This window comes from Peromyscus californicus, unplaced genomic scaffold (genome assembly GCF_007827085.1).
Source record: "Peromyscus californicus insignis strain IS unplaced genomic scaffold, ASM782708v3 Scaffold_20__1_contigs__length_68692818, whole genome shotgun sequence".
NCBI lineage: Eukaryota > Metazoa > Chordata > Mammalia > Rodentia > Cricetidae > Peromyscus > Peromyscus californicus.
This window is the reverse complement of record NW_026294503.1, coordinates 59,910,113-59,932,234: the sequence shown is the minus strand read 5'-3', so window position 1 is coordinate 59,932,234 and position 22,122 is coordinate 59,910,113. Positions and strand designations below refer to the sequence as shown.

The 22,122-nt window shown below is 40.1% G+C and overlaps 1 protein-coding gene across 2 annotated transcripts in view; it reads left to right on the top strand.

The window, feature by feature from the left end:
• Positions 1-22,122, top strand: part of Nell2 (neural EGFL like 2) — a 297,833-nt gene that overhangs the window by 265,025 nt on the left and 10,686 nt on the right. For both annotated transcript variants that reach the window (XM_052748759.1, XM_052748760.1), the window contains exons 17-18: positions 13,668-13,808; positions 21,167-21,360. In XM_052748759.1, the coding sequence (XP_052604719.1) occupies positions 13,668-13,808; positions 21,167-21,360 (335 nt within the window). The remainder of the gene's footprint in view (positions 1-13,667; positions 13,809-21,166; positions 21,361-22,122) is intronic.

Genomic DNA, 22,122 nt, shown 5'->3' with positions numbered 1-22,122 from the left:
CGGGTTGAGGGAGAGTTCATCAGAGTGCAAATGACGTGGACGCTGCTTTGCACAAGCTTATGTCCCTGAAGCAGAAGAACTCAGAGCTGAGTGGCACAGGATCTAAACCTTCTAAAGCTTAATGTGCAGTCGCTATGGGAGCAGCAGGCACTCGGCACACTGGTAGCTCCATAGAGCACAGCAGAGCTGGAGTCCAGAGAACCTGAGATGACATACTGGATAGGAGGACCTGGGAAGAGCCCTGAGATGCATTGGGGAGAAGGGATTGCATGGTCCCTAAGGGGGAGCATCCCGTGCAGGGAACAGAGAGGAGCTTCAGCTCTCAGCTTAGGGTCTATGGTGCATGTGAAGAGGCAGCCATGGCTGTCTGCTAGAGAATCGTGCAAGGCGACGCAGAACCTGCTCTTCCAATCACCCCAACTTTATTCTTGAATTCTAACCTTTTTTGTAAATGTTTTCAATTATAAAAGCAATATGTCTTTAATTTTAGAAAATTTATAAGATGAAGAAAAATATACAAAATAAGATAATTAAACGTAATGGCGCTGATTGGACAGATTGCTTATTCATGAGTAAAATACTGATTTACACACTAGAATATTATTCTGTTCATCATTTTGATCCTGCTTTGCAAGATAATTATTTCAAGAATGTTTTCATGTCATTTGGAATTTTAAAAATTACCACTTTAAGGATATATATGGCGTTCTTCTTGATACATGTATCATATCATAGTTTTGCATTTTGGTCATTTCCTATGGGTTAGCAGCTTAATACAGAGCCAGGAAGATAGTCTGGATAACATCAGACTTTCAAATGCTTTGCCCTACATCCAGTGCGCAGAAGGAGAACAGTGTCTACCATGCCTGTCTGCATTGTCAGCACCTACCTCTGAGCATGACAGAGTCCACAGAGACAACTTCTGCCACATCACACTGTCACACTGTGATGATCTGTTTATATGGAGGCTGTTTTTATTTTGGGTCCTTCTATATATTATCTCCTATCAGAATATAAAACTGAAATTAAATAAGGATGTGTATAAAAATATAAATATATAATACACTAAATTGTAAATATATGTCTGTATGCATTATATATAAATATATATAAAACCTTTATAAATAAAAATGTGTATAAATGATATCTGTAAATTAGATGTAAAAGGCAGATAAAAGTCCCCAGCAGTTAACATCTAAGCAACTGTCAGCCACCTCCCTCTTCCTTTTATTGTATCAGATAACCCTGAAAATGTGAACCAAAGGGTTTCATTTTTTTAAGATACATTAGCCAAATACAGAATTAGCTGGGTCTATAAGATCAAACACTAAGAGCTGGAAGCCCTTCCATCTAGCATTTGGGTTGTCTTAGCAAAAAAACTGAGTTGTACAACTATCCAATTGATCTGAAGAAATAGGATGTTAAAGTGAACACAAAATTAGTCATTTGATTAAGCGACCCCATATTGACGCCATTGTCAGTCACCTACACTCTGTCTGGTTAAGAGCTTTGAGAGTAGCATTCAAGAGTAACACTACCTGTAAGACACCTATAGGCATGTGCACTTAATTGTGACTGTTGAGGAGCTAGTATTTTGAACAGTGACTTTCTCCTTGGCGTTTTCCCTTCATTTGTCGGTGTGGAGGGGATGAAATGTTTTGTTTGCTACCCAAAACCCTGTATCAAGTTAATGGTGTTTCAGCATAGCTGGAAGTGGTTATTATAATAAAGTGGTCTAGAAGTAGACAGTCTGTCAGGTATATGACACCTTCTCAAAGCCAACAGAAGCCATTTGTCAGTACGTTTCATGGCTAGGACCTCCTCTGAAACTCTCTTGGACATCTTATTCATACGTATGGAGACGGCAGCATTTCATTTCTCTGTTTGCTGTGAGCCCATTTCACTCAAGCAGCGTTTCTTAGGATATGGATTTGTCAGCCAGTTTGCAAATCAATACAGAAGAGTGATTTGGGCTGTCATTGTGCCGTTCTTAGCGTGACAGTCAACACTCATTTCCCTGTGTGAACACATGAAATGCATAATGCCTTTGCACCACTATATTAATAATTTGAAAGCTTGTGGCGTGTCATTGCACAAAATGCTCTGGCCCTCTTCTTCCTGTTGATGGTCAGAGAAAATGAGCTCATTTCCTCTCCTGGAAGGAATCTTGAAGTAGATCAACTGCTCCACTGAATCTGTGCTATTAGAATGTGGTTCTGGCAAGCATGGGAATTAAGGCTATCTGTTCATCCTCTGGTTAAGAGCAGCCTTCTCACCAATGTAGACTAGCAAATGTTTTGTATACATGTTCTTTGGGGGACCTTGATTGTCTCGTATACCCTGCACATATAGCCTATAAGTAATTTTATAAAATCGTGTAGTGTGCATGCACTTTGATTATGACTATCTGAGCTGTAGGGAAAAAATGACAGTGACAGCCATGTCCAAGACAAGGCTACTACAGTGTTCAGTTAGTAAAAACAAACAAAACAGGCACAGTAGAACAAGCAAGGAGTCAGTCCTTTGATAGTGAGATTGCTAGCAGGTCACAGTCGGTGATGCTTATAAAACAGTGCATGGGTATCGGTCAGTCAAGGGGTTATATCTGTTCTGCATTCACAGGTGTTTGATAGCTGTGCTTACCGTAGAATTCTACTGCAAGGCATAGAACCCTGTGTGTGACAAGCCTGATAAGAACAATTCTTATCTTTTGGTTTTACGTGAATTCTATTCTTTTTCTTCTTGCAGATAATAGATTTAGATTTTATTCTTATCGCTGTGAAATTTGCCATCTGTGAGTTTAGATCTGTGAGGAACCATCCTGCTGGAGCAGATGTGCCTCCAGGGTGAGCTGTTCAAATTTCAGCTTTGCCTCCCAATAGCCGTGGGAAGAGTGACTTCAACTCCCCTGTCTAAGTTCCTTCTTCAGAATAGGGGTGGGAGAGCACTCCCTCCCTCCTAGAACGCAGTCCACACTGAGTAAACATGGACAAATTGCACAAAATGCTGTCTGTCATACAGGCGACCATCCAATACAGATTACAGCTCTCAGTGTGAATCTCTGTGTAATCAGAAGCTCACCCTGTGTGTTCTTTGCTTTTTCTCTGCTGTATTTTTTTCATCTATTTTCTATATACTTTTGCTTTACCTCTCAGGCCTTATATTGCATTTAAACATTTTGTTACTGTTATTTAATTTTTAAGAAACAATCCCTATTCTCAGAAGCATCTCTATTTTTCTAGCACTTTGTCCTTATCTGGTAGATGATAATGTAGAGGTGTTGGCTGATGCTTTGTGAATCATCTCTTTCTTTCCATACCAGATTTCTGACAGTTTTGACTGCTCCCTTACATTCTGCAGGTTTTATCAGATGTTGGTTGCTCCTTGATCTCACACAGATGTGTGAGAGTAGATGGACAGAATTGCTAATTTGGGGTTTGAACAGGAGAGCTAGCTTTGGAATGCTAAAAGGGAACAACTCTCTACATTATTAGCCCCTTGAACACTGCGATGCCACCATGATCTTTGTTCCAAATGACAACAGTCTCTACACAAGCTGCAGTGGTGTCGCCTTCCAGAATGTATTTATTTTCTTTACAAGAAACTATCCATTCTGTCTTTGAGAGTGATTGCTTTCTTTTAGCACTTTGCCCAAGGCAGCAGGAGGTGAGTAGGTTGATTATTCAATAGTAGATGTTGTCCTTTTTTCTCTTTGAGAACCAGGGCTCCCTTTGTAGCCTAGGCTGACCCCAAACTTATGGTCCTCATGTCTTAGCCTCCCCAAGTCCTATAAGCATGTACCACCACCCTCAGGTAATCAGTTTTCTTTGATTTCACGCAACTACACTTAGCTGCATGTCCCATCTCTGTTCTTTGTGCTAACTCAGCCTCAGAGCAGGCTGCTAAACCATCATTTGGCACACCCTGCTATTACACACCATTCCAGCCTCTTGCCTCTTCTGTTCTGCCCTATCACTTCGTCTGTATTTTGTTTCCAACAACAACAAAGCATTTCTTTCTCCGTTGTGTTTCCTTTCATCTTCGTGTTTGCATTTGTTATATTTTCCTTTCTCCCTTTAACACAGCATTTATCAGGATAAGAAGAAAGAACAAGAGATTTAAAAAATGTTTTCAACTTTTCATTTTCATTATTTTAAGTTCTGATGTACTTTTAAAATGCATGTATATATAATACATACATAAAATTAACATAGTATGAACACAATTTGGATCTGGTAATATAACTAATTCTTGACAAATGTGAAAATTAGGACGCAACAGTACCATCACCATCTTGTCATTTCCCTTAAAGGGGCATTGCCATACCAACTGTTCTACCATGGCTTCCTTTTGAATTCCCATGGGTCAAGTATGGCACAGGTGGGCATCACATAGTTATGGATATTACAAGCAGACCATTCATGCTTTCTTTCACAAATGCTTGTCTGTCCCTAACCCTCTGTCCAGTTCTTTGCTTGGTGCTGGCGCTAGAGGAAAAAACAAACAAACAAACAAACAAAAAAAACAAGACATGGTTTCTGCCCATATGGAACTTATTCAGAGACAAATGCTAATATTTAAAGACCTTATTTTCAAGCTATTATGATAGGGAAGACAGTTAAGTAGGAGGACATCTATGAGCTTGAATATGCCAATGGTGCATTTCAACATTCATGAAGTTACTGCTGACTTCTATGCAAATTTTACTTCAATGAAGTCATTTTTTTTACTAATAAAGGCAAAAACTAAATTGTTGAAAAATAAATCCAAGCCAAATATGCATAAGACATATATACAGATACAATTAAAATATTAGAGAAAAAGGAAGTATAAAAAACACGTTTTAAAACTCCATCATGTAGATTGTCAATTTTTCAATAATCAGTATATTGAATCAATGCAAAGTTCCCCACTTCCTTGTTTATTTTGTATTGTTACTGAGAAGGTCTTAAACTGATTTTTAAAATTAATTGTAAATACAAAAGTTAAGATATTCTTAGAAACAGAAAAGCATAAGTATGTTCTCCAGAATTTAAGTTGTATAAATTAAGTCAGTGTAATATCTGTGCAAGACTAGGTCCTTCACCTCATAAAAACAAACAAGCACACAAACAAACGAATAAAAAAGCCAAAAATAAGCCTTGCAGAAGATGCTAGAAAGACTGAGTTCAGGAAAAGTAAGACAGAAGCTTATAAACAACAGCCTATGGTGTCCAGAAAGGCCCTCAAGGATGTTGATTTTGGTATAAGACACAAACACACCAGTTAACCACCCAGGTGAGGGGACAAGAAGAGGACAGAGCATATCATGCAACAGGGATAATATACTAAGTCCCTAGGAGAAAATCAACAAGAAGACAATGGGCTACAAGTGTAAAACAAGAAGAAAGGTCGTTGTCCAGGTTTTCTTCTGTGGTATTTCCCAAGTATCAGGAGTGAGAACTTGGTTACCCTGACACCAACACTGATAGTGTGAGCAGAGCTTATACCCTCACTGGAGAGAGTCATTAGAGAAGTTGTGCTTCTCTCATCCTGTTGTGTCTGTTTCCCCTAATTAAAACGTTCACGTTCTTAGAAAATGAAAACAACCCAAGGAGGTGATTCTGCATCCAGTCCTAGGGGAAGGGTACTCTATCAAATACTGTCATGAGCAGCTAGTCCTTGTGTGAGCTCTTACATGGTAACAGCTAGCTAACAGGGAAGAAAATATTACCCGAAACCCAGTGACTCAGAGGGGGCTTAACTGCATAAAACGAAGTTCCAGAGCTCACAAGCTAAAGAGCCAGAATTCAGTCCCAGTACATGCACTTGAGACTCAAGGCCCAGAGTGCTTTGAGCTTCAGCCTCTTCCCTGAGGACTAGTTTTCATGGTATCAGAAGGTCCTCTGAAAGCTTCCATAGGAGGGAAGTAATCAACAATCCCACCCAGACTTGACCCCTGTGAACCACAGCAATGGCCAGCATGACAAGATAAAGGGAGAGTGCAGTGGTGGCGTGCATACCTTGGTCGGATCCAGCAGCTCTCTAATTGGACTGAAGACCTGTTCAACAAGAGGGAGCTGTGCCTGCTACTGGAAACCTAGCCAACTGTTCAAGGCTAATGGAGTCATGGATCTTAGGAGACCTTCAACTACCATTGTACTAAACCAGCATCATCTCTAACATAGTCTCAGTGTTTGTCCTTATATCCACAGATAAGTGTAGTCCTCGGGCTTCAGTAAGGAAACTTCTCTTTGCAACAGGTTGAGACCACTACAGAAAAACAGTCAATAATCCAAATGCAGAGTTGTGGAGCTCAGTCCCACTGAATGTATCTATAAAAAGCTCCCTCACCTAAGGCTCAGAGAACATTACTGAAGATGGTAGGAAAGAGTATTAAGAGCCAGAAGATCAGTGAATTTTGCTTTGAGATTTGTGTCTCCCAGGAATGTCAGAAACTGCATCCATAGAGTCATTCCAACATGACTGCCTAAACATGATGTGAACAAGGACAACAATAGACAGGCCACAGTAGCAGGTGACAGGAGCAGGGTGGAGACCTCAACCCTACACAAAGACCTTCAAGTGACTACGGAATGCTGAATATCAGAAAAATAGTCTTCCCTGGAGTGGAGCACACCGACTGATTATCCATTACTAAATGGTCAGCCCTGAAGACATGAGTAACAGATTGAGCAGGGTTTTTAAAATGTATTTAGGAATATATATGTATATGCATATATGTACATACCAACAATTAATGAAGAAAGGCCATGAGTTTGAAAAAGTGAAAGGAGGGTTGTGAGAGAGAGTTTGGAAGGAAGAAAGGGAGAGGGGGAGTGGTGTGTGTGTGTGTGTGTGTGTGTGTGTGTGTGTATAATAATTTCAAAAAAATGAAAGCAATTAAAATAAGAGATATCCCAATTGATAGGTTTTTTTTCTTCTTGGCCAGTGTCTTAAGGATTAGTATTCTGTGACGGTCCAAGGGGCTGTGGTCTATGAAATGGCCTTGGATAGCATACTTGTTTTCATTACTCTCATGTCTACAACACAAGTATAAAGAAAACTTCACTTGATTGTGGTCATGAGGAATAAATCATGTGATGAAGAAATTGTATCTGGCATTTTTATACCACTCATTAATACTTATGAACCACAACATAATGAAATCAATTGTCTATAAATCTGCAATGTTCTCCAACTTACACAGAGGATTGTACGCCGTCTAAAATCTATTTATGTGTTTTCATAAAAAAATTTCAAAAAAATTATGTGAGAACCCGTCTTCAAATATGAAACTTTAGACATTATTCTATGCACTCTCACCTACATGTTGGAAACAGACTCCCAGAAACTCAGCAAAGGACAGTGAGAAATAACCTTGTGGTTTTAAAAACAGCAGATCATCAAGAAAGCAAATCGCCCCATGTGAGTAATCAGGACTTGATTAATTGTTTTGAGGATCCTTAATTGCCTGCTGTTTATCAATATAATTTAATTGCCCGGGCACAAGATTGTGATATAAATAGAACAAGTACTATTTTATGAGAAATGATGTCATATCTTTCTTCCAAATACATGGTATGAAAGACAATACTGTTGTTATTTGGCTTTGACACCGACACTAAAAATAGAACCAAGTACAGTTGAATTTCCTTTCTGGTTTTTGTGTGTAAAATACAAGAGTATCAGCTTATCATTCTCTTAGTTTGAAGGGAGGGGGGCTGGTGATTGTGTGGTCAGCCCATATACTAAAATAGGAAGATACAGATTTGTGTGGCCCTGTATATGGATGACATGCTGATTTGTGAAACATACATATTTTAGGAATTGGAGTTGGGAGAGAGTGGAGTAGAAATTATGTAAGTACAGTACTCACATCTGAAATTCTCAAAAAATGTTTTAAAGGGGCCGGGGGGGAGGAGTAAAATATAGACCAGGGTCTATTTAGGTACAGACACTCCTAAATATTAACACAATTTTACTCATAGTTTGGTGTTATAGCAGAATATCTGCTGTCATATACAGTGAAGAGAGTGTGTATCACCCAAATGCCTAGTTCTATAATAACCTTGAATTTTGTAATGAACACATTTGTCACTTTCCGAAAGAACCCCTTGAGTGGCAGAGACATAACCCATTTTCAGCTGGATGCCGCTGGAGCCAGTGGTCAGAGGCATTGTGGAAAGTTCAGTCTTCACCAGAAACCTGAAGAGGAAAGAACAAGTTGCTGCCATATGATGCTTGTTATTTTTCTTTTGTTGGTTTATTCTTAATAACTGTTTTAATATGTCTGTGCTTTTCTGGAAAATATATCTTCAGCCCCACCTCCCATTTTTATTATCTAAGCTGATTTCAACTCCTGGAGTGTAAATGTTACTTATGAGTTTATGCAACTCACTAACATTCTTAATAATTCAGGTTGCAGTTTGTTTAAAATTGACTTTTTTCTCTTTAAATGAGATAGGGACTCATACCCAGGCTGGCCTGAAACTCACTATGTAGATAAGGATGACCGTAAACTTTTGATGTCCCTGTATCTCAACCCTGTGTGCTCTGATCACAAATGTGTGCCACCATTCCTGGTTTATGCAGTTCTGGACTTCAGGGGCTTCATGCACACCATGAAGCTTCATGCCAACCCAGCTACTGCCCCAGCAAACCGGGTAGTTCTTCAAATAACACTTTTTGTCTTCTAAGATTTGCTGTATATTTCATTCAACTGGATAATATAATGTAAAATTAGGTTTTAATTTAATTGAAGACAGCAAAAGTGAATTATCTGAAATTTTCTTTCAATGTGCAATATATAAAACACAGTATATATTCTAAGTGAACAAGGAATACTTTATGCTATAACTTATGCACATATCTTCATTTGTTTGTAGACAAACATACTAAATTCATAAATCATGACTCACATTTCAGGTCCTTTACTAAAACATTATTGAGCACCTAAAGATATGCATGCTATCAATTAGCTTGTAGGTGAAGTTGTACTTATTTTAAATATTTGACCTTAATTTAATAATGAATATACATTCTGTGTAAAGTGCATGCTTTGGAAATGCAAGCACACTTTCATTTTTTATTGACTATAATCCACAAATAAAAACTAGTATGATGAGGAGAAGTCACATAAGATGGCGGAATGGGACTGTCCCATGATTGTCTTCTCCTGTGCAGAAACACATCAATCTAAACAGTTTTTGATGTGCAAAATACCTTCAGAAGATCTACAAAACCAATCACAACCACTGTACCTGGTACTGGTGTGAGAACACCACACTAAAAAGGGTAGAAAGGACTGTTGTACATTACCTGCAGTACAAATAGAGAGGCAGACTATTTGAGGAAAATGGGGAAATGGTCATAGAACTTGGCCTTGGTCACTCAAGGCCACGACAGCAGAAAACAACATTAGGGACATTCCCATCATCCCTAAATCCAGGTGGATACCGACAGGATGCTCAGTTACCAGGCTGGGTCTCTGGCCTTCATTCCCGCCAGCTGACTGCAGCAGCTCTGATTTCTGAAACAGTCACAGTAGCAGCCAGGCCTCACCAGCTTAAGGCTTCACATGTGATTAGCACCACACAGGCTTCAGTGACTCTGGGTTCCTCCTGGCACTGAGTCAACCGTGGTGGCCCTAGATGGAAAGTGGATATCAAGATGACACTGAGATATCTTCTCCTGCTGGGATGGCTGGAGTCAGAGACAAAAGATGGAGTGTGTTCAGGAAGGCATGGGAGAAAGAGAGCTCTTCCACACCACTGGTAGGATTGCATTACTGCCATTGTGCAAAAAAGGATGTAGCTTCCTCAGGAAGTTCAAAACGGATGCACACGACCCATCAACTGAACTTGCGGGTATATCTATAGGATATAAAACTCATATGCAGAAAAGGCACCTAGAAGCCCCTGTTTGTTGCATCTAGCATCAAAAATAATAACATGAAAATTCATCCAAGGATGAATAGATAAAAGGCATGCATGTACATTTGCACAATGAAAAAAAAAACCATTCATCCATAAAAAAGGGCGAATGCCTATTATTGTGCCTTGACGTTACAGTGTGGTACTCAAATTACTGACAATATTTTGTATTCTTGAAAATACTGAGAGAGTAACAACTTCTCACCACAAAATGACAACTATGGGAACATTTAGCCTCTATGGGCATTTGATAATTGGATACATTCTTCTATTCCCTAATGAATAACTATTTCAATATACTGTACATAACAAGTACCTATTATTTTATAAGCAGTGTAATAAAAATGTAAAATGAAGTTATATGTGTTTATAGCTAGTTTTCCTTCCATATTCTGAAGAGTGGCAAGCATGTAATAGTGAGCCATAGCATATAGAGTTTATAAATTGAGCCACATCATTTTAGATGAAGCAGGGTACTTCATTACATAAGAAATTATTATGCAAATCCCCCTTGAAATGTGAGTGAGTGCTTTCTGCTCAGTATTGATGCTTTCAACCTTCCTAATTGTTTTCATGTTCCTGTAACATGTATATCAATATTTACCTGAGGCTGCCTCCTTCATTCCTCTCATTTTTTAGACTTAAATTCCATTTCACCTCTGTTTTTATGATTATCCCTTGCTGTAAATGGAAATAATTGAGAAAATAAGTGTGTAGCCATTAAAATGAAGTATTTGTGTACGGCTACTCATAAACCACATTGATGGCGACAGAACATCACATTCTGGGAAACTGTGTTCTATGTGGCTGTAAATTCAAATTTTCATAAATTTGATTTTCTAAAATGTAATTTTCATGGATGATAGCTCAGTAAGGGCAGAAGTCACACAGGTCTTGTATATCCATTTTTTTTCTCCAGTACTTAGTTGTTGGCATATAACAGGTATTAAGTTAGTAATTGATATTAAATTAAATTAATGAATGGGCTTTAAGTTTATATATAATTCTCTACAGAGCTACGTAATAATGATTTAACAAGAAAATAATGCTCAAACTGTGTGTGACAATATACCATAGCAGCTTATGTTTGTTTCTTCGTTATTCAGAGTGGGGAGAAATGTAATCAATAGCCTTTCCATCAAATGTCAAAGACTCAGAGTGTGCTGCAGATGCAGGCAACATGCCGTAGGTGCTGTGATGTAAAGAAAGGGAAATGGGGAGGCTGTACACAGGAGTGGGCTTGGCGACTGGAAACAGGATGATGAGAGGAAGCCATCTAAAAATGAACACCCATCTCATGGGGCAAGCAGTTCTTACAGTCAGGTGAGTCAGGAAGGCAGGACAATGAAGACTGTGTAGGCAGTCGCCGGTGTGCCGCAGTCACAGAAGCTCCATTTTATCCACAGTTTTGGACAATGACCATTTCTAAGAGCTCAATTTTCCCCAAATGACTCTAAACATTCCCCCTGGCCTTCCTCAAATGAACATCACTTGTGAAGTTTAGTTATCAACCTGTTTTCTTCCCCTGTACACTTAAAAAACGGCATAATTTTCCATATCGGTTCTGTTCGAAGAAAAGGCCAGTTAATGCTGGAGTAAGTGCAGCACGCAGACTCCTTTGTAATCTGGAAGTTCCTCAGCTGGGGGAGCCCTGAATTACAAAGAGGTTTTTATCTATAACCTGCAGGCCTAGGTGGATGCATGGCAGGAAGGCAATACTTAGCTGATTTGGCCACCAACCTTTATTTTGCTGGTAGGAATTATTGGCGGCAGTAACTGATTCTTGAATAAAAGGATTGCCTAAATAAACATGCTCTATTTCTGAAACAATGCTAAAATATTACAATGGTATGAAATGTCTACTGTTGGCCTATTACCTCATTAATCTGAGAGGATATTTTACATTTAGTTTCACTGAAGGAACTCTTACCAAGTAGCAAATGAGTTAGGGCTTAATTCTCTGGTTGTTAAAAGTTATTTATGCATGTATTCCCAACTTTAGCCCTTCCAAACTTGAGCAGCAGAGCTAGGCATGGTGCTGTCCTGCTGATCCCCAGTGCTCAGCAGGCAAAGGCAGGAAGATCAGGAGTTCGAGGCCAGCCCAGACTACATCACATAATCCCAGACAGTCTGGGCTACAAGGCATGGGCCAAATAAATAAATAAATTTCAAATGAGCACCAGAAAAGAAGAATATGCAAACAGAAAGCAAAAGCTGAGGGTGCAGCCTGGTGGCAGAGCACTTGCCTGGGGTGCTAAAGGCCCTGGGTTTGAGTCTCACCGCCAAAAACCAAAGTATCAAAACTAACATATGCATCGGTGAATTTGGCTTTAATGAGTCTGAGATAGGGGTACATTCTGCCAACCAGAGCCTACTGAGAGGAAGGAAGATCACTCAACCTTCCTTCCTCAGAGAGCCTGATCACATGCTGCAACGACTCTGTGTCAAGAGCCTAGGAAGACTGCCTGCCTCGGCAGATAGAGTCTTCCATTATGACATGAGACTATCGAGATGCAAGAAGTAGGTATGTGTGGACATTTTCGGGAGCCACACTGAGGTGGAGCTATTAGATCAGGTCATTCTGCTGGATCTCAGTCAGGCCAGTGGACCCAGAAAGTCAGGAGGTAGTGAGGAAATAAAAGTATTTTGTAAGGCAACCACAGGGACCACTTTTCTCCCCCTACAAGCAAGGGAGGAGACCAGAGTATTGTGGGATTGTTCTATCATTCATCAGCCTTCATAGAAAAGGGTTCACAGTGTTGTGGAATGATAATAGACTTCTCATAGAAATCTGAGGCCCAAGCTACATTTTTGCCAATTTCTGCGTAGGTCTCCTTGTCTGAAGGAACACACATAGGAATACCAGGCAATTGTGAACTGTCCTGACCTTTGTTAAATCCCATAACTTACATTGACTTCAGTATTTTCATGTGTTCAAGATATTATTCGTACAGCATAGTATGCATCTATTTTGTGTGTGTGTGTGGGAGGAGGGATTGAGGTAATATAAGTGCACAAATGCCATAGATTTTTTAAAACACATGCATGAATACTGTTGTCACAGCTATTGAAGATGAATTGTGTATTTAGTCAGGATAGCTTATACTGATAGCAGTAACAATAATAATAAAACCCTAAAGTTCCAGTGGCTTCAAGAATCAAAAACTATTTTCTTGCTCATAGTATCTGCTCATACCAGGCAGTGTGGCATGCACTCCAGCCTCCTCTGTCACAGACTTAGATTGATCTTGGGAGCCTCTGGAAATGGCTAGTTGTTGTGATGTGACTGGAAAAGGGTACATGTGAGTCACACACAGCACCCTAAAGGCTCTGCCTGGAAGTGCTACATATCAACACCCCCCCACACACACACCCCAGTTGACTGAAGAAAGTCACATGCCCATGCCTAACCTAAAGGAACTGGAAGTCTGCCATCCTAGAGTGTGTCAATCTGAGCTGGGAGTATTTACTGAAAATCACAGACCACCATCACAACAGATGGTTTCCACTTCACAGTAGAATCATTTGTCATAGAGAAGTCTTCTCGATGTTCCTCTGGTTACTAATAAATACCACCACATTCTTTATGCACAGCTTTTGACTACCAAGTGACTATATTGATTTTATACTTTCTCAGTTTCAAGGTTTGCCGGCATTAAGAATAGTAGTAGCCTCACAGCAGAAGGTTCTAGTTTCTTTAAAAGGATGAAGCAACTGTGTGAAATCGTAATTTCATTCCCCTTTGTCAAACAGACATCGATGAGTGCTCCGATGGCTTTGTGCAGTGCGACAGCCGTGCCAGCTGCATTAACCTGCCCGGATGGTACCACTGCGAGTGCAGAGATGGCTACCACGACAACGGGATGTTTGCACCAGGGGGAGAGTCATGTGAAGGTCAGTAAAAGAAAACATAGAGGCTAAAACTCCTTTATCCTAGAGAACACAAATTAAGGTGTAAACAATAGACGTAGAGTTAATCCCCAAATCTCTGGTATTTTTTGCTGTTTGTCAACAGTGATTGCAAGTGTGTTAATAATTAATTTTGCCTCATAATTCCATTACTATATTCTATATCAAACATGTGATCCTAAACATCTGCTTTAAATACTAGCCAGGGTTGAAAGATGTTTTAAAATGAAAAGCCCATTTTATCACATAAACTTTTTAAAATGGAAGCATTCAAAATCCTGACCCCGAGGCAGGTAGAAAAATTAGATGAGGTGAACAGGAAAGTGGGGAACCAGGGCTGGATAAAAACATGAGAACAAGGCAGCCACGGGTGGTATGCCATGTGTGGTATGCCATGTGTGCTGGGCTGGGCCGTTCAGCAGCAGGATTGCCTGGCATATTAAGGATGAGTGTTGAATGGTGGACATCAGAGATATGGGCTCTGTTCTAAGACATGTGTGAGCTTCTAGGGCTGGAAAATTCAATCTGATTACATTCAGCAATTAGCATCAGTCTTGAGTCATTTTCAGTGGACTGGCAAACAAAACAGCTCTACTATAGTCCATCTCCTGAGAGGTGGTTTTAGGAACCAGCAGAGCAAGCTCAGTGTTGGGGAAATGACAACATGGAGTTTGCCATCAGAATTCATGGCACAGGAAGAAAAACCAAAGCAAAATTCAAGAACTCCTGTTTCTTCACTTGTATTAAAACCTTCGTAGGCCAATCACATGTGAGACAGTGGGTCTAGGATTCACATGTAATCTTTCAAGAACCTAGCAGAGGTACTTGACTCCTAGGTATTAAGGGGTATTAAAATGTCTGCCATCCTTGGTACAAAAAGTTGGGGAAAGCTTTGCCAGTTTTATGGGGTGCAGGTTGAGATGGGAGGGAGCATGTAAGTCAGAATAGTCAGGGGTTATGTTGTGGGAGCTGGGACAGCTTGGGAACTAGTCGTGGGGACTTTGATCTGTTGTGTGCTTGTTTGAGTTTATAAAGAACAGGATGCCCACTGCCAGAGGTAGTTGGCTCTAGGGGGTGGATAAAAGAAGTATTGGCTTTTCCTCACAAACAGAAAATCTACTTCTCAAGGTTTCTGAGGAATGCTGAGTTTAGGTAGTGATCTTTCTGTTTACCCAGTGAGGGTCCAGTCTGCGGTGAGCCCAGACTGTCATTTAGGGCATTGTCAGAAGCAGTGGCATTTTTTGTGGCCCCCTTTGGACTTAACAAGCAGGATGAAGATTAACACAAAAAATCTATCCTCCTTGTAGCTCCTCTCCCCATAATTTCCACTGATCCTGATGGATAACCTGTGTTTCATAGTAGCTATCATTGCATGCTTCTGTTCATTTGAACAGGAAGAAACAATGTTCCTCTACTGTCTCGCAAATATGTGACCACATGTTTCAAGTGGAACATTGACTTAGTTATTTTTCTATGGCTTTGAAGACACCATGACCAAGGCAACACCATGTGCATGTCCCTCACTGGGCCTCTTCCCTGGCCCAAGATGCACAGATCTCTTGACCTTTGAGGTCCATCAACTGGCATGTCTCCTGGCATCTCAGATCTAATGGACTACATCTGAGCTCTTGTTTTACTTCGAGCTTTACAGGTCCCTAAGCGAGGTGTCCAGGCCATTATCTTAATGCCATCTTTTCTTTCTTTCCTTCACATCTGACATCCAGCAGATAAACTCATTTCTAAGTTCACTGTGTCAGGTTTTTAAAGGTATTCATTCAAAATAGATCAAATCTGATACCCTATCAGCTCTGCAGTTACCACAGTGGTCTAAGCTCTTATCTGGGCTGTTATTGCAGTCTTCAGACTAGCCTCCCCTCTTCTACTCCTGTCTCCCTGAGATCTTTTCCCTTCTGTTTACATTTCTGGAGTTTACACACTTTGCATTTCTCTCAGAGTAAAACCCAGACCCTGCCCATGGTTGATAAGGGCCTATGTGGTTTGAGTGCTTGGCTTTCTTGCCATTTTTAAAAACACACTAGATGGATTCCTTTGCATGAGCTCTTCTCTCTGCATGAAATGCCCCTCCCAACTTCACCCCTAGGCTTAAAACATAAAATATCCTTGCAAATGTTTCTCCTGGACTTTCCAGTTGAAATAGCCTTCAACTTCAGACACTCTTTATTTGTTCCACTTTCCTTCAGAGAAATAATAAATTCTCCCAGAGTCTTATTATATGCTCCTTTGTTTGTTTACTGACTGTATACCTTAGCATGTGAGCTCATAAGTTTGATTTGCTTGTCAGCTGCTAGATCTCCAGGCCTGGAACAATGCTGGGCACATGAGAGATGATATATTGATTTGCCTCGCGAAAATGATTGAGATGGAATGTAGGTAGGTAGGTAGTAGCATGAGTGTAGTGTTGTCAACTTGATATAACCGAGAATTACCTGGACCAGGGGCCTCTGAACATGTCTGTGGAGGGCTATCTTGATTAAATTAACTGAGGTGGAAAGAACTATATGTTGTGGGTAGCACCAGTCCCATGGACTTGGATCCTGGACTTTATGAACAAAGAAAGAAAGTGTATACACTGCATTCATTGCTCTCTGCTTCTTGACTGTGGAGATGCAATGCACCCAACTCCCTCGAGCTCCTGGGACTGTGAGTTCCCTGCCACAGTGGACCATCATATGCCCAAATAAACCCTTTCACCTTGGAGCAGCTTTTTGCCATGGTATTTTATCCCAGTGGCAGAAAAAGAAACAGCTTCACAGATGAGAGATGGAAAACCTTTAAAAGTGAAATATGCTAGGTATATAATCCACATTAGAGTTAAACATGAGCATGAGATAATACAGAAAAATATTTCATATATTAAACAGACATGGTGTTCAAATAAAAATAACTGGTACCCTCTTGATTTCAGAGGGTCAAAAGACAATTACACATTAAACTAAAGAATGATAAATACAGGACAGCAAAATAGAAGATTCTCTCAGATCCACAGAAACACTTTCAAGGCAATCCCACAAACACAGAAAGTTTTATTTTGAAAATGTTATTCTGGAAGCTTATTCTACTATTATCTACCAATAAAATGTATAACATTTATTAGAAAAGTGTACTATTCTATCAGAAGGCAGCACTCACTAGAGGAGAGATTGAAAAGACCGATCAGTGTGGTGTAAGAAACAGACCAGAAGTCTGTCCAGCTGCCCATTTCCCGCAATTGGAGTGATTTGCTGAATTGTAATATTAGTATTTAGAAAGATTCTGTTTTAAGAGTATGGTTATATCAGGAAAGGAGCCATTTTTCTCTTGCTGAAAAATGAAGGCATTTCACTTTGGAGAAGCCACAGCGATGTATTTGTGACTACTCCGAAGTGTGGGATTCACGCTTGAAGACATGAATACATAGCTGTGCTGTTTCACTCCTTTTCAGGCTATAGTTATGTCCGTCGTGTGTGCATTTGCGAGCTCCATTCATACAAGTATTTTGCAATTCTTCCCACCCATCTTTCTCAGCAGTTTAGACTTCCTTCCCAGATGATGTGCTGGAGTGCCACTTTCCTGCTGTATGCCATCATTTCTCCTGTGCCCACATAGTTTGAAAAAGTGGGACACAATCCAGTAGTTATTTTCCACATGGGCCCACGTTTTTTTCTTTCTTTAATTTTTCAATGATCTTCTAATTTGGTGGAATTTGAAGTATTATATTCAAGCCAAATAATACACATTATTTATTTAAGTCAAGAAGAAGACACATTTCAATGCATCTAGTTCACCCTAAGAAGTAAATGTTGAACATATGGACAGCCCCACTGGGCACAGTAATGGGTGTCTCAGGAGAGAGAGTACTGTGAGTTCTTAGCAGATGAGGAGGCCATGAGACAAGGTGGAAATGTTGAGAAAACTCTTAAATCTAAACACAATATAAAAGGTGTGCTATGCGGGTGTGGGGCGGCGGGGGTGGGGAAGGGGTTCATTTTCCTTCTGAGCTAAGAAATCCTTCTTGGAGTGCTTTGAATTTGTTCCATGACTTTGTTAAGCACAAATCATTGATGTAAAGATGGTGTGATCCAATGTCTGATAGGAAATCTGAATGTGAGTCTGATGGAAAGAGTAAATAGTTAAAGCCTATCTGAACCAAGTCCACATCTTGGTCCAGTCCTGTTTCATGAGTACCAGAATTATGTCTCCAACACTAGACCACTTCATGCAAAAGCCCAGAGGAAATCTAACAGCACATCCTGAGCAGAGTTCATACCTGCTGCCCTTCCTCTATCCCCTAATGAGACTGTAATCTTCTTTCTGTATAGCAGCCATCAAAGTTTCTTAGATGGAAACAGTCTTGATTTGCCTTTTCCCAAAGTTTAAAGCCAGAAAACGAATCCTGTTGGTCCTTTGTTGCCTCCTACTGTGGATTCTCCAGTGGAGCCTTGTGCTGAACTCACACCTGGATCCTGAGTGCTCATTTCCATCTGGGCATCTGGGCCTTCTTGACCAGGACCTTGGGAAAGTTTTACCTTTCAGGCCTCAGTCTCCTGATTTGTAAACTTCGGGCTTCCTTGCAGCTTCAGCCAGTGGCATAAGGACCAAATGTGCTGCCCCATGGAAAGCAGGCAGGAGCTCACACAGAGGCCCACAAGTCACCTTAGACGGTGTTCATTCCTTCCCTGGATTCCTGAACCAGCCAATTCACTGACCTTTTAGCTTCAAACTCTTATCCACTCAAAGCCATTTTCCACAATAAAGCCAAAAAAAATCTTTCTAAAATGAAAATCTGTATTTACTCAAAGTAACATCTTATTGCCTTTGTAATGAAGTTTAAATTTCTAACCTTCTTTCTCAGGGCTGAGTATGGCTCTTCATCTGCATAGCTGCCTCTTTCTGCCCTCACACTGGACACTCCATTTGCATCAAGACACCTGTTCCTCCATAGCTCTAAACTGCACGCCTTCAAACGTGTTATTGCATTAAAACACCTTAGCTCCTTTTTGCATGGCTGAATATTATTTACAGTGTACTTGTTAAGCATAAAGAACATACGAGAGATGGGGTGAGCTCACACATACAAGAGTGAGCTGTGCCGAATGTTGCTGCTGCTAGAAGCAGGTGAGGACCAGATGTGACCAACGGACTCAGAACATTGTTTCTTTAATAGCCACTCACTAAAGAATCACTGGTATTTGTAATATTTGAATTTTTATGAGCATCAACTCTCTCACATGTAAAAAGAGTTCCAAGTCCAGTTCCTCAAATGAACTGGTAATTATGAAATCTAGATAACATGTAGAAAAGGAAACTGATTCGAACTGATTTGAGTCCACTTGCAGAGGGAGGTTATCAGTAATCTATCAGGTGCACTACCTCCCTTCTTCTACAGATGGAACACCTACATGCACACCGTGGTCGTGAGGAAGCTTGAACTCTGTGTCTTCATTAGAAATGTGTTTTCTACAGAATACATACTCTTCACACTCCTGGACATCTCATAATCTTTCCAGAAGTGGACAGACTCATTCCGTCCTGAGGGGGAGGTGGTACCCAGCAGTGGTGCTTTCACCTCAACCAGCAGGATGAGAGAGAAGACCACAAACGTTCAGCCTTTTATGGACAGCATGTTTTCAGTGCAAGTCAAAAGGGTTTGTGTAGTTAAAGTGTCTGTGGAGTTCATGGTCAAAGTGATGAAATTACTATGGTTAATGTTTTGCTGCGTACTATAATTCAATTCACAATTCCAAGAACATTAAATAGACACAAGGGGCAAAACACCAAATATACCCTATTATTATTATCATTATTATTATTATTATTATGAAAAAGAAGCATAGAACTAATTTATAAAATGTTCTTTTCTTTTCAAAGACAAAACTCTACCTAATCTAAAATGTGTGTAGGCACGTTGTACTTAACTACTACAAAGCATATATGAATGCTGACCTCTCTTCTAGTCATAGCCCAAACCACAAAGCACTACCTTTGACAAATTGAACTAGAGTAAAACTCACTAGGGTCATAACACCTGCAGCCATCATCCTAGTCTAGTACTTTTATGGAGATGGAATTAATACAAAATAAAGGTAACTAGAGAGAAAAGACACCATGTGGCCTATTTTCAGAATTTTATAATTTAAATGTAGCCAAGATAGAATCTTAACCAGCTAAGGTCTTCAATTAGAACTGAAATAAAGACACAGAAAAAAGACATTTACTCAATTTTGTCTTGAAATTTTTCAAGAAAAATCAGAACACAGTTCCCCTACTTAAAAGCTGCCAGTTTCTAACCTGCTCCTCTCTAACCTGCTCCTCTCTAACCTGCTCCTCCCTAACCCCCTCCTCCCTAACCCCCTCCTCCCTAACCCCCTCCTCCCTAACCCCCTCCTCCCTAACCCCCTCCTCCCTAACCCCCTCCTCCCTAACCCCCTCCTCCCTAACCCACTCCTCTTGCTGTGACTTCTTTCTTGACCTTTGCTTAGAGGAAGCAGATGAAAAGGGAAATAACCGCTTGCTGCCACTCATATACTCTCTCTGAAATGTATTTCGGCTCGTGACCTTTAAATTATGGGATAAATAGAATGAATCACATCTCTTGTTATAGACCTGATCTCTGGGTCAAGATATGTTTGCTTTTCATCTGTATGAAAATGCTTTAGGCTGCTACTGCCACGGAATAGGTGAGGTTGGGTGAAAAATGGTCAGTTGCCAATTGAGTGAGGCCAGGCCTGAAAGGATCATCTGAAAGGAAAGTTAAGAAGCAATGGTATCCTTGAGAGAGATGGTAATTGCAGGTTGTCTCTTTCCTTCATGCTGTGAAGAAGGGTTCAAGGGCAGCAAACCTGGACCCGGAGGGAAGAGCACCAGCAACAGGGCAAATGCCAGAATTGCATTGTGTGGAGGGAGCTGGGAGAAGAGGGTTTGAAATGGAATAAAATGCCTCAGGCCCCCCTGACATTTCTCCAACTAAGACGGGATGTTCTGTAAATGCCAGTGTGACACCGGGGATGATAACCCCAGGGAAAAAAATCAGAACACTTTTAGAATTTCCACTACCAAGCTGTTTTATTTAATAAATTAAGCTATGTTCTTACTTCCAGAGATATCAGTGTTTCTCAAGTTCTAATGGTATTTACGCAGATATTCAAGTTAATATTCCAGACAAGCTTGTCTTTTCTTAAATCAAAATTTTATAGTGTTTTCCCGTGAACTCCCCGGGTTACTCAGTGCCCTAGTCGGCATGTAAGGGAAGCGTACCTGGGTAAATGCAGGAGACAACCTGCCTGACCGCAACTATTTGAAACACGAATGTTCTGGGTCAGACTCTGCTGCTCTTTTGGCTGTAGATATTGATGAGTGTGGAACTGGGAGGCACAGCTGTGCCAATGACACCATTTGCTTCAACTTGGACGGTGGATATGATTGTCGGTGTCCCCACGGGAAGAACTGCACAGGCGACTGTGTGCATGATGGGAAAGTCAAACACAGCGGCCAGATCTGGGTGCTGGAAAACGACAGGTGCTCTGTGTGCTCCTGCCAGGTTGGTGTGAGCCCGTGTTGGGTTGTCATTTTCCTACGTTTTACGTGTGTGAATTGATGAGTATTGACAAATGCATACAGCCGTCGAAACAAACCAACAGTTACTATAACTGAGCATTTTCATTAACCCAAATGTTGTCCAAGTCCTTCCTAGATAACCTTCCCCCTCCCTCCCCCTAGAACCAGGACAACACTGCTTCCAGTTGAACAGTCGTTATAATTAAGTTCATATTTTTCTAGAGTCTCACATAAATGGAATTAGACAGAACATGTTCTTTGTGCCTGGCTTCTTTCTGTCCCAATATTACATTTTTTCCATTTATTACATATATATATATATATATATATATATATATGTTATATATATAATTTATATTATTACATGTATCTTTTTCTTTTTTGTTACTGGACAACATCCCATTTTACCCTTTATCATAATGTATTTATCAACATTAATAACATTTTATTACTATGTCAATTTTTCCTTAATCATAATATTATATTTGAATGAAAGAATAAATGAAGTTAGAGTGCATAAACCTTAACCCAAGAGTGGAAAATATCTGTCTGGATGAATGTTATATTTAGACATATGTTCTCTAGTGTTTACTCAGTTAATGAGAGGGACCAAAATTATAGCTAAATGAATAGTCTTCTGTACAAGATAGTCAACTATTATGAGAGAAATTGATATTTATATAAAAACGTAATGCCTAACTATTCCAGAAATTTGAAAAATTGTGAGGCTGACTAACTATATAGA